This window comes from Musca vetustissima, unplaced genomic scaffold (assembly GCF_032173495.1).
Source record: "Musca vetustissima isolate MV318-11 ecotype Yass unplaced genomic scaffold, APGP_CSIRO_Mvet_v1 utg49227, whole genome shotgun sequence".
NCBI lineage: Eukaryota > Metazoa > Arthropoda > Insecta > Diptera > Muscidae > Musca > Musca vetustissima.
In genome coordinates, this window is record NW_026878644.1 from 90237 (window position 1) to 104607 (window position 14371).

The following is a 14371-nucleotide window of genomic DNA, read 5'->3' on the forward strand; positions in this document are numbered from 1 at the left end:
GTGGCTTTAAATAGAAATTATGTGAAAGATAAAGAATGACAGAAAGTTACTGAGAAATTTTAAAGAAAAAATATTTCCCAAAAATTTTATAAAATTGAATATATTTTTTTTTCTAAGTATGAGTTTCTCAGGTGAAGAATGGATATCAGTTATACAAAACCCAATTTAAAAAATCAAAATTCCACCATTTCTTCGAGACTTATGACCATTTTAAAATATGAACCTCAGAGCGTATGATTATCATTAATTATTGGAATATTCTACAAAAACGCTGATAACTTCTGAAATTCTCGGGCGATTTTGAAAAGAAAAATTGTTTTGGAATGTCAAGACATGTGGCTTTAAATAGAAATTACACCAAAAGTATAGAGTTAAAGGAAGGCATAGAAAAAATTGCGGAGAAAAAAACAAATATTTCATTCCAGCTAAAAAATATATTTTTGACTAAAAAGTTAATATAATAAATAAAATAAATTTTAAACAATAAATGAAAACCCTACAAACAAATTAAAAATAATAATTTTCTAAAAATTACATTATTGAAATCTAAAACAATTTGCTAAGAAAAAAAATGTCTTGGAAATCCATTAAGAATATTTTCAAGTAAATGATATTGTATAATGTTTTAGATATTACAACTTGAAGAGGCCATCGCAAGGCAGATTTTCAGATATACAAAACCCAATTTAAAATATCAAAATCCCTCAAATAGTTAATGAGTTATGAGGATTTTAAAATATATGTAGCCTCAGAGCGTATGATTATTATTAATTATTGGCATAATTTACAAAAACGCTGGTAACTTCTGAAATTCTCGGCCGATTTTGAAAAGAAAAATTGTTTTGGAAAGCCAAGACTTGTGGCTTTAAATAGAAATTATGATAAAAAGAATAAAGTTAAAGGAAGTCATATAGAAAATTGTAAAGAAAAAATATTTCGTTTGAAATTTTTAACAAAAAAATTTTAAATCGCAATTTAATGAATAAAAATAATTCTAAGAAATTTTAAAATAAAAAATAACAATTAAATACGAATTAAATTAGAATAAAATTGTCCTGATTCTTCCATTTTCCTTTCCAGTAAAATATTTTTTTCCAAAATTATTTTCATTCTGATCCTTCCTATTTCCATCATGTAAAGAAATTCGTATTTTAAATACAAAATTAAATATCAACAGTGTGTAGAGTTACACCCCTCTGGTGGGGGGCACAACCTTCCTTCAGTGTATTCAATTTAGTTGTTGTAAATTTATTTTTGTTGTTGTTGTTAAATACTAATCTCTCTTGCATGTTAACACCCACAAATGAAAGTTGAATTTGGTGTTGGTAAGTCACTGACGTTGCCAAAATCCCCAACACCCGCCAAAATGTTTCAATTTATCCCAGACTTCATTGCTGTGTGCATATGTGTGTGCCTGTGCTCTAGATTTTTAAGAGGAGTGGCTCGTTTTTGCCATTGCCAAAATACAAATTATTATTAATTTAAATCCCATACAAAACTTTAGATAATTTATTTGTTCTTGTACCAACAATGTTTTTGGCAAAATATATTTTTAGATATTTCATATTTTTGTTTTTGCGGTCACTCTATACCCACATATATTTTCAGTTCAGGGTCATTATAAATTTTAATTAATTCGAAAATGGCGATTGATTTCTCATTAGACGCTGGGAGGCAAAATATTGGAAATAAATGTAAATGGTTTTTGTCTGGATGTGATTTTTTTCAGAAAAATATATAAAAATACATTCTTTTGATTTAAATTGAAACTATCAATTATGGAAACATGTTCAAGTGTGTTTTGTATGAAGAGGTTTGAGTGAGATATGGCGGCAAAATGAAATTTGACAGACCAAAATAGTTTAGAGGGTCATTAGAAAGGGGAATTAAGAGGATGGGAAAACAGTTTTGCGATTTAAAATTTATTTCAACATTTTTAAGGAAATTTTACAGGCATCAAACTAAAAGGTTTGATATCAAACTGACCATGTTTGTTACAAAAATTATTTTTTTTTTGTAACAAAAATCCGGATTTGTTAACAAAAAGCAAATTTTTGATTTTACAAAGAAAGGTTTGATGCAACTTTGCAACATGTTTGATGCAACAAAAAATATTTTGAAGGATTTTCAATGATGTTTTGATGTTAAGCTCTTTTTGGCATTAAGAAAACTAATTTTTGATATTATAAATATATGTTTGATCCAACATGAGAACATGTTTGATGCAACCAAAAATATTTTGCAGGAATTTTAATTATTTTATGACATGACACCTGTTTGACATTAAAAAACCGTATTTATGATGTTATAGAAATATGTTTGAAGCAACATTGCGACATGTTTGATGCAACCAAAAATATTTTAAAGGATCTTCAATGACGTTTTGACATCACAACCCTATTTTTCATTAAGAAAACACATTTTTGATATTATAGAAATATGTTTGATGCAACATTGTAACATGTTTGATGCAACCAAAAATATCTTCAATGATTTCCAATGATGTTTCGACATCACAATCCCGTTCGACATTAAAAAATACATTTTTTGATGTTAAAAAATTATGTTAGAAATATGTTTGACGCAACTTTGCAACATGATCGAAGCAACCAAAAATATTTTAAAGGATTTTCAATGACGTTTTGATATCACAACCCTATTTTTCATTAAGAAAACACATTTTTGATATTATAGAAATATGTTTGATGCAACTTTGCAACATGTTTGATGCCACAAACAATATTTTAAATGATTTCCAATGATGTTTTGACATCATAACACTGTTCGACATTAAAAAAATAAATTTTTTGATGTAAAAAAATGATGTTAGAAATATGTTTGATGCAACTTTACAACATGTTCGATGCATCCAAAAAAATTGTTTAAGAATTTTCAACGATATTTTGACATTAAAACCCTATTTGTCTACTAAAAAACAAATTTTTGATATTATAGTAATATGTTTGATGCAACATTGTAACATGTTCGATGCAACCAAAAATATTTTTTTTAATTTCTTGTGATGTCTAACATAAATCCTTTGTTAAAAATTAGTAAAAAATAATTTTTGGTTAACAAAAAAATTGGTTCGATTCAACTTCACAGCATGTTTGATGGAACAAGTTATGTTCGATGTAACCAAAAAATATTGGAATGATTTTTAATAATTTTTTAAACATAAAACCCATACGTAAATAAAAAATAAATTTGAAAAAATTCTCAACATATGTTTGATGCAACCAAAAATGGTTTGATGCCAGGAAAAATCATGTTTGAGACCTATAGAGTCCAAATAAAAGAATTTTACAATATGTTCGATACTTAGGATATCTGAGATGACACTAAGCAACCCGGTATGATATAATCAAAATCGGTTCGATTGAGTTTGATACCCTCCAAAGTCAACTAATAATAAATACAGAATAAAAAAAAAACCTCTGGACTTACCTATTTCTGGACAATCCCGTTCATCGGTACCATCAGCACATTCCTTATAGCCATTGCAGAGATAGTCCTTGGGCAGACAACGTTCGTCGCACATAAATTCGTTATTTGAGCAGACTATTCGTTTTCAAAAAAGTGCACAAAACAAAAAGTAGGCAAAAAATCCAAATAAAGAAGAGGGGGAGGAGAAGAAGAAGAAAAAAGAGAATTATTTAAAATTTTGAAAAAAATATTTTTTTTTTCACAAAAAACACAAAAATGGGAGTTTTTTTTCAAACAAGTCTTGTTAGAAGTGAATATTTTTTTTTAATTTTTTTCACAGGTTAGTAACAAGGTGATATTTACACAAACAATTTCGGAAAATGTGATTTCAGTATTTTTTTTAGGTTAGGACGGATCGAGATAATCGTTGTTCGGATTATTTTTTACAGGTGCTTTTTTTGTACAGAGTGCTGTAGAAGGTTATATAACTTTTTTCTATATATTTTTCGATTAATTTTTTAAAAAATTCACCAAAAATAATCGGTTATCCGCATAGTAAAATTCCTCAAATATCAAAATTCACTTCAAATACAGATATTTCAAAGTATTTCATTAAAAATAACCTTTCCATAATCGATTTTTTCCAAAATCATGAAAATTGATTTTAAGTAACCGGTTACCCACTTCCATATTTGTAAGAAAATACATATATTTTAATACATTATTGATATTTAGGATCTCCTGATTATATTTATGCCACTTCTATGTCGTTTTATGCACAAATGAACTATAAGTAACCGGTTAACCGTATATTTAAACACCTCAAATATAAAATTTTTCACTTCAAATTCAAATATTTCAAAGTATGTCATTGCAATTAACCTCTAGATAATCGATTTTCTTCAAAATTCGCCAAAATTGATTTTAAGTAACCGGTTACCCACTTCCATATTTTCCAAAAAACAGATATATTTTAACACATTATTGATATTTAGGACCTCCTGATTACATTTGTGCCCATTTTAATATATTTTTTGTAATAATTAACGTTAAGTAACCGGTTAACCGTATATTTAAACACCTTAAATATACATTTTTTCACTTTAAATTCACATATTTCAAAGTATTTCAATGTAATTAACCCCAAGATAATCGATGTTTTTCAAAATTTGCCAAAATTGATTTTAAGTAACCGGTTAACCACATCCCAAATTCGCAAAACCAACATATCTTTCAACACATTATTGATACTTAGGACCTCCTGATTATAATGACGGCAATCTTAAGTCATTCTATGCGTAAATTAACTTTAAGTAACCGGTTAACCGTATATTTAAACACTTCAAATATCAAATTTGTCACTTCAAATCCAAATATTTCAAAGTATTTCATTGTAAGTAACCTCTAGATAATCAATTTTCTACAAAATTCGCCAAAATTTATTTTAAGTAACCGGTTACCCACATCTCAAATTCCGAAAAACCTACATATCTTTCAACACATTATTAATATTTAGAACCAACTGATTATATTTATGCGAATTTTAAGTCATTTTATGAACAAGCTAACTTTAAGTAACCGGTTACCCATATACAAAAGGACTGAAAAATCGAATACTTTGACAACAAATGGCATTATTGATGTTAATAATAAAATTAGTTAATGCGTTTTACCATTTACTTAAAAATTTTTGGCAAATTTCGAAGAAATTTATTTTAAGTAACCGGTTACCCACTACTTAATTTCTATAGAAAATCTTATCTAGCCCATCATATAATCAATTCTGTTCTGAAATTCAAAAATTCTATATTTATTTTTAAAACTCTACTCAATTCTGTTGTCAAAATTCAAGAAAATTTTAATATTTGCTGTTGAATAACCGGTTACTTTTCTACAGTTACTGTCGTAAATAGTTTATAATGCAAATATTTGTTTATTTAGGTTTATATATGACTATACATAGTGTTAAATTTGAAGAAATATAGAAAATGGAATTTCGAGTAACCGGTTACTTTTCTATATTTCTTATCGTAACCGGTTAAAATTCACAATATTCGCATTTTTAGTTTATCATATTATACTCCGTGGTGTAAAATTAAAAGAATTGCAAATATTTACTATTAAGTAACCGGTTACTTTTCTGTATTTATTTTGGAAAATCTATGAAAAACGTAATTTTTTACTTATCTATCCCACCATGTACTCAATTCTGTTGCTAAATTCAAAAAATTGTTAATTTCTGCAGTTGAGTAACCGGTTACTTTTCTATATTTATTGTCGGAAAGCGTTTAAAATTATAATATTTTCTTATTTAGGTTAATATATGATCATCCCTGGCGTTAAAATCGAAGAAATATAGAAAAAACACATATCGAGTAACCGATTACTTTTCTCCACTTCTTGTCGGAAAGCGTTCAAAATGCAAATATTTGCTTATTTAGATTAAAATATATCCATCTGTTGCGTTAAAATTGAAGAAATATGGAAAAAATAATTTCGAGTAACCGATTACTTTTCTCTATTTCTTGTTGGAAAGCGTTCAAAATCAAATTTTTTGATTATTTAGGTTAACATGTGACTATTCGTGATGTTAAAATCGAAGAAATGTAGAAAAATATTATTGAGTAACCGGTTACTTTTCTCCGATTTTTGGCTGAAACTAATTTTAATAGCAATTAATTACTCTTGGAGTGTTGTAATTATTAGTGTTGTAAATTCATGGGAAATACTGTAAATTGCGTTTAAGTAACCGGTTACTTTTTTCTATTTTTTGAGTAATTTTATATTTTTTTTTTTTTTGCAAATTTTCCAGAATTTGTAGGATTTCCTTTAATTTTCCTAAAAAGTATGTTTCCGTTGCATTCCCTACACCTGTAAAAGAGAGAGAGAGGGAGAGGACACAACACAAAATGAACACAAAAACACAAAGTGAGAGGGGGATAGGAGTCAGGGTTTGGGGGGGTCGGGTTTTGGGTTCAGGATTTTTTGTTTGTTTTAGAATGATGAAGACAAGACACACACAAATAAGTCACAGATGAAACGACGCCCTTCACACACACAAAAAGGGAACAGCATGACAGACACAGAGAGACAAAGAGAGAGAGAGAGAATTTTTGCGTTATACCCTTTTCATAGTTAAAGTCATCATCACTGCCACAATCCAGCTCATCTTCACCATCGGGACATTGTTCCATACCATCACAACGCTGTTCATCACAGATTTGAACACCCGATTCGCGACAGATGAAAGTGGTATCACCACGACAGCCAGCGGAGGGGGTATAGACGGCACTGGTTTCAGTGATGGGATCATAATCTCCCGAAGATTCATACACGCCGTTATTCGAACCACCTTGATGATCTTCATGGCCATAGGTAGGCTCTTGGTGGCCATAGGTAGGCTCTTCTTGGCCATAGGTTGGGTCTTGGTGACCATAGGTAGGCTCTTCGTGGCGATCATAATCAACGGTACCATAGGTGGGTACATTTTCACGTCCATCCTGTTTATTGTCACGATCTTGTTCTTGATCTTCGTCGCGGTCAATTGGTTGCTGGTCATGGTGGTCGGGTTGTGGAGATACGGGAGTATTCCAGGTATCATCATCGGTGTTGGTGTCTAAATTAATTTTCAAAATTACCCATTAGGAATTTCGATTTGAAAAGAGGTTGTTGACTAAACTAAATTCAGGTTTTTTTTTAAGCCAAGCCTTAGTAGCGCCTTGAGAGAAAAGTTTTTTTTTACCAAAAAAAGGACAGGACACAACATAGATAATTAAAAGAGGTGAGGGGCCCAGGTAATTCAGGGACCCAGGACAGACAATTTTTTTAACAAAAAAAACACAGAAATTTTTAATTTTCTACTTCAACGATGGAGAGGATGGAAATTTTGAACTGATGAAATTAAAATGGGATTGAAATGAGCGAGTGGGTAAGCCATACCAGTTCGGCCCAAAAGGCCAGCGGGAGCAGTGATTTTGAATGAAATGATTTTGAAATTTATATATATATATATATATTTTTTTGAATGATTGCGAGAATAAAGAGAGCCAAATTTCTAGGGAGAAAAAAAATTGGATTTTCTCTTTTATGTCAAGAGATTCATAAAAGCTATGAATTTTCTTCTTAAAAATAGGAAAATTTTTTAAATATTATGTATTTGAAATTTATAAAAATTTTTTTGGAATGATTGTGAGAATTAAGTGAGCGAAATTTTTAGAGAGAGAAAAATAGATTTTCTCCTTTATGTGAAAAGATTCATTAAAGCTATGAATATGGTTCTTAAAAATATGAACACTTCTTAAATATTATGAATTATGTTTTTAAAATAATGCAAATGGGGTTTTTTTTAATTCAAACTAATGAGAGATGTAATGAGGATAAATTTAAAAAAAAAAATGAGAGAATAATTAGCAATGCTTTCTAAATAATATTTTGTTTTTAATTTATATTAGAAATTAGTAAAAATTATTTTTTTCAAATTCAAATTAGTACCCTCTACAATAAATTCCATAAACCAATATATATATATAAATATTTTTTTTTAAAAAGCTAGCCAAAGGCAATCAAATTTGCAACACTAAAAGGATATCAGAATCAAACTCAAAAGTACGCCGAAAAGTATGCAACGCACCCTAATTTGTTTTAAATTTACCGAGAATTTTTTACAAATATTTTTTCAAGGTCTCAGCATAGGTGAGAATTTTTTAAAAATATTTTTCAGGGCCTTACCACAGACATGGATGTTCTAAAAATTATTTCCATAGCCTTCATTTTGGCATGGGTTTTTCTTTTATATAATTTTCATAGCCTATATTTAGGCGAGAAAATTTAAATATTTTTCAGGGTGGATTTAAAAAAAATATATTTGTTTTGGATATAAACAATGGCGTGGATTTTTTAAAAATATTTTTTGGGGCATATTGTTGGAATTATTGAATCTCCACGATACGATCGTACAACACACAACACACATGTTGAGTAATTACAGCATGATCGCAGAGTGCGATGCACACTATTTGTACATAGTTGTTGTAGTATTAAGATTTCATGCGTAGTGTGTATGAAAGAAGTTGTCACTCGTAATAAAGTTCTCAACCAGTAAAGAAGTCTTTCGTTTTATTGAAGCTGCAAACACGCATAAAAAGTTATTCCTACAATAGGTTATGGGCCCAGGACACTCGACGGTGAATTAATAAGTGCAAAGTACAAGGACAACGCTAAGGATAATCGGAATTAAAAGAATAGTATTGGACAAGGAAAAAATTAAAGCAAAGTGTACCCCGGACAACTCTAAGGAAATCGATTTGGAAAATGGAAATTGAGTTGTGACAAGGAAAGTCAAAGGATCATCGCAATTGGAAAACGGAAAGGCAAAGTTGAGAAATAGCTAATATCAATCTGTGTGATTGAGAGTGTCCTATAAGAATAACATTGAAGCTGTGGAACATTTTGTTAAACTGTGTGTCAGTTCATCCATATCGTGTGTCGATAAATACAACAAAATGTCTTCAATGTATATGATTGAAAAACTAGAAGAAGGAAACTACGAGTCATGGTGTTTGCAGATGAAGGCAGTATTAGTCCACCAAGATCTGTGGGACGTGATCTCCGAGGAGGAGACTCCAGATAAAACTGCAAAATGGAAAATGCGAGATGAGAAGGCGATGGCAACCATCATATTGAGCATCACTCCTGTCCAGCTAACATACATAAAGAGTTGTAAGTCAGCAAGAGAAGCGTGGGACAGTTTGAGTGCGGTACATAGACCAAAAGGCCCAGTGAGGAAGGTGTCACTGTTTAAGAGGCTGCTCAATATGAGAATGGAGGAAGGCGAAGGAATACAACAATACCTGTCCGAGTTTACGTCCGTCGTAGACAAGTTGGCCGACACAGGTATCGAGTTGGGCGAAGAGCTGTTAGTTATATTAATCCTCGCCAGTTTGCCAAAGTCATTCGAAAACATGGTTGTTGCGTTGGAATCGAGAGACGATTTACCTAAGCTGTGTGCATTGAAGGTGAAATTGTCCGAGGAGAGCGAAAGGCGAACATCATTAGCAAATATGAATGATGCGTATTCCAATCAGGCGTTTATGGCTCAACGCACAACGAATAACAACAACAACAAAGGTACAGTGTCCAATACGCACAAGCAAAGATTTAGCAACAACAACGCAGGTAGCCGCAAAAAGAGATGGGGTGCAGACAAAAATAGAACGCGCACACAAAATTTTAGATGCTACAGTTGCGGCGGCAGAGGACATTACGCAGCGCAATGCAAGGCAGCGAAAAAGGGTAACGAGCATACGTACACAGTTATAAGTAAGAGCGACAACAACAACACAAGAAAGAACATTTGGTGTTTGGATAGCGGTGCTTCTTCGCATTTATGCAGCGACCGTAATTTGTTTACGCAGTTTCAGCACCACAATGAAGAGATCTCCCTAGCAAGTAATAAAACCGTTCATGCAAAAGGGAAGGGGAGAGTACTCATAAATGAAGGGGACATCGAGCTAAATGATGTGTTGTTTGTGCCTAACCTGCAGTGCAATTTTATATCGGTAGGCAGAGTAGCGGCAAAACATGATGTACGATTTGGAGAAAAATGTGCGCAGATAATAGACAACCAGCGAAGAGTTGTGCTGACCGCTAGAAGGGTTGGAAATTTGTTTTTGTTCAGCGAGCCGAAAAAGAATGTGTTTCTTATGAAAACAACAACAAATTCAGAGAGGTGCCGTTACGGTCACCAGAATGGGGAGAGCCCTCTTAAACGAAATGCTGATGAAATGAATAAGCTGAATAAGTTTAGAAGAAGACAAACAAGAACAGTTAGGTCAACCATTGTCGATCCCTTGTGAGGGGACAGCATGCAGGAGGAGCATGAATTATTAATCTTAAAATTTAGTATTTAAATACTGTGTGTATTATATTTTGAAATTTTTGTAATGTGTTTACAATAAATAAAGAAATGGTTGAGTTTTGTTTGGGCATGTGTGTATGTGTGTTGAGGAGGAGTGTTGGAATTATTGAATCTCCACGATACGATCGTACAACACAACACACATGTTGAGTAATTACAGCATGATCGCAGAGTGCGATGCACACTATTTGTACATAGTTGTTGTAGTATTAAGATTTCATGCGTAGTGTGTAAGAAAGAAGTTGTCACTCGTAATAAAGTTCTCAACCAGTAAAGAAGTCTTTCGTTTTATTGAAGCTGCAAACACGCATAAAAAGTTATTCCTACAATACATATCCTTGGGCGTGGATGTCTTAAAAATATTTTTTGGGGCATATCCTTGGGCGTGGATGTCTTAAAAATATTTTTTGGGGCATATCGTCAGGCGTGGATGTCTCAAATATATTTTGTGGGGCATATCCCTAGGCGTGGATGTCTTAAAAATATTTTGTGGGGCATATCCTTAGGCGTGGATGTCTTAAAAATTTTATGTGGGGTATAACCTTAGGCGTGGATGTCTTAAAAATATTTTCTGGGGCATATCCTTAGGCGTGGATGTCTTAAAAATATTTTTTGGGGCATATCCTTAGGCGTGGATGTCTTAAAAATATTTTTGGGACATTTCCTATACGTGGATGTCTTAAAAACATTTTTTGGAGCATATCCTTAGGCGTGGATGTCTTAAAATATTTTTTTGGGCATATCCTTAGGCGTGAATGTTTTAAAAATATTTTTTGGGGCATATTCTTAGGCGTGGATGTCTTAAAAATTTTATGTGGGGTATAACCTTAAGCGTGGTTATCTTAAAAATATTTTTGGGGCATATCTTTAGGCGTGGATGTCTCAAAAATACTTTTTCGGGCATATCCTTAGGCGTGGATGCCTTAAAAACATTTTTTGGGGCATATCCTTAGGCGTGGATGTCTTAAAAATATTTTGTGGGGTATAACCTTAGGCGCTGATGTCTTAAAAATATTTTTTGGGCATATCCCTAGGCGTGAATGTTTATATCCTTCACCACACTGTGGTAAAGGGTATTATGTCTTTGTACATATGTTTGTAACAGGCAAAAGGAAACGAGAGAATATGCATAGAATCACTTTCTGAGTCGATTTACGATATACGCATGTCCATCCATCCATCGTGAAAATCGGTTCAGATTTAGATATAGCTCCCATATATATTTTCGTCCGATTTAATATAAATGGTGCACCAAAGTCCCTAAATATCTTTCGATTTGCACGAAATTTGGCACAGCGTACTTAATTAACTCTAGAATGATGTGTGCTAAGTTTCATAAAAATCGGTTCAGATTTAGATATAGCTCCCATATATATTTTCGTCCGATTTTATCTAAATGGTGCACCAAAAACTCTATATATTTTTCGATTTGTACGAAATTTATCACAGCTCATTTATTTGGCCTAAGGACGAACCCTATAGAAATTGAAAAAAATCAGTTCAGATTTAGATATAGCTCCCATATATATTTTCGTCCGATTTTATCTAAATGGTGCACCAAAGTCCCTAAATATCATTCGATTTACACGAAATTTGGAACAGCGTACTCAATTAACTCTACAATGATGTGCGCTAAGTTTCGTGCAAATCGGTTCAGACTTAGATATAGCTCCCATATATATTTTCGTCCGATTTCAGGGAAATGGTGCACCAAAGGCCCTAAATATCTTTCGATTTGCACGAAATTTGGCGCAACGTACTGAATTAAGCCTCGAATGATGTGTGCTAAGTTTCGTTAAAATCGGTTCAGATTTAGATATAGCTCCCATATATATTTTCGTTCGATTTAAGGTAAACGGTGTACCAAAGTCCCTAAATATCTTTCGATTTGCACGAAATTTGGCACAACGTACTGACTTAAGCCTAGAATGATGTGTGCTAAGTTTCGCGAAAATCGGTTCAGGTTCAGATATAGCTCCCATATATATTTTCGTCCGATTTCAGGTAAATGGTGCACCAAAAACTCTATATATTTTTCGATTTGTACGAAATTTGGCATAGCGTACTGAATTAAGCCTAGAATGATGTGTGCTAAGTTTCGTGAAAATCCGTTCACATTTAGATATAGCTCCTATATATATTTTCGTCCGATTTCAGGTAAAGGGTGCACCAAAAACTCTATATATTTTTCGATTTGTACGAAATTTATCACAGCTCATTTATTTGGCCTAAGGACGAACCCTATGGAAATTGAAAAAAATCAGTTCAGATTTAGATATAGCTCTCATATATATATTTCGTCCGATTTCAGGTAAATTGTGCCCCAAAGACCCTAAATATCTTTCGATTTGCACGAAATTTGGCGCAACGTACTGAATTAAGCCTCGAATGATGTGTGCTAAGTTTCGTAAAAATCGTTTCAGATTTAGATATAGCTCCCATATATATTTTCGTCCGATTTCAGGTAAATGATGGATTCTTCAAAATTATTTTTAGGACCTAATTTTTAGTAGGGGATTTTTTTTCAAAATATTTTTTCCTGTATCCTGATATCCTTTTCTAGTTTTATTACAAACCATAGACCCCCTCAAATGCCTTATATCCTAAGTGTTTAGTAAGCAAAATTTCCTTAGAAAAATTAAATGCATATGTATGTGTGTGTGTGTTATCAGTTGTTTCATGAGCTTATGGGTGAGTGTGTGCGTGTATATATGTGTGTGTGTGTGCGTGGTGTATGCATGTATTTATGTTTTTTGTATGTATGTGTACCTTTATGAGTATTTGGCCATGAATCCCAGCCATTATCCTCGCGATTTACATCAACCGGTTCTTCTTCGCCTTCACCCTCTCTTTCCTCATCTTCACGTTCCAATACAATGCGGCACATTTCCGATTCTTCATCGGTTTCATCCGAACAATCGACATAATTGTCACAACGTCTATAGCACGGAATCAGTTCACCATTACCGCATTGGAATTCACCCTCAGGGTTTTGATCACAATCGTAGGTCATGATGTTGGTGCGGGGTGCTTCATGTTCGGCTTCGTGATGTTCATCATCAGTATTGCTGCCATGGGCATAGGGATCGGAGTTGCCATGGGCATAGGGATCGGAGTTGCCATGGGCATAGGGATCATTGGGATCATAGGCATTATTCTGTTCGGTATTACCCTGGCCATAGGGGTCATAGGCATTGTTGTTGCTGTTGTTTTCGTTGTTATCCTGGCCATAGGGGTAATTGGGATCATAGGCATTATTGTTGTTGTTATTGTCATAGCCATTATTATTTTCATTATCGCCATAAGGATCATAGGCATTGTTGTTGTCATTTTCGTTGTTGTTGTTGTTATCATAACCATGGGTACTATCATAGCCATTGGGATCATATCTATCCCGATCATCATAGGGACTGTTGTTATCCACCTCATGACCTGGCTGTTCATGATTATTTTGATCTTGACCATAATAGCCCTGTCCATTATCCTGATTGCCCTGATCATAGTAGCCATGACCACGATTGTCCTGATTGTCATTATCATAAGCACCACCACCATTATTAGTTGCTTGAGGATGACCAGCAGCATCATGGGCCGATTCGGTGACATCAACGAAATCATGATTTTGCAAATCTAATGGAATTTGTTTTGGAATGGGTGTTCGGGGCGGGGTTTATTCGAAATAAAGTGTATTTAGCAAATGTGGATGGGTAGTGTATAATGTTGTTGTTGTTGTTGTATTTTTTTGGGTTGGATGGAAAGAAAAATATTTTTTTTTTACAAAATAATGAAAAAATAATTTACAAATGGGGTTTCAAAACAATTTTTTTTACAAATCTAAACCAAACTATACCCGCAACAATTTTTTTCTAAACAGATTTCGAATTCTAAGGACTCACAGATTTTTTTTGTCAAAGGATTTTACTATCCTTTCTTGGTTACCTTACACAACAACAAAAAATTAACTAAATTTCGAAATTTTCTAAGAGAGAAATTTGGAAAATAATTCCAATTTTTTTTAAATTTTTTTTT

At 32.6% G+C, this 14371-nt stretch overlaps 1 protein-coding gene across 1 annotated transcript in view; it reads right to left on the reverse strand.

The window, feature by feature from the left end:
- Positions 1-13897, reverse strand: part of LOC133323426 (uncharacterized) — a gene marked incomplete at its 3' end in the record, with an annotated part of 101630 nt that extends 87733 nt beyond the window's left edge. Inside the window, exons 1-4 of the mRNA XM_061532352.1 lie at positions 13889-13897; positions 13112-13835; positions 6551-7042; positions 3448-3561 (exon numbers count right to left, since the gene is read on the reverse strand). Of these exons, the coding sequence (XP_061388336.1) occupies positions 3448-3561; positions 6551-7042; positions 13112-13835; positions 13889-13897 (1339 nt within the window). The remainder of the gene's footprint in view (positions 1-3447; positions 3562-6550; positions 7043-13111; positions 13836-13888) is intronic.
- Between the last annotated feature and the right edge of the window lie 474 nt (positions 13898-14371).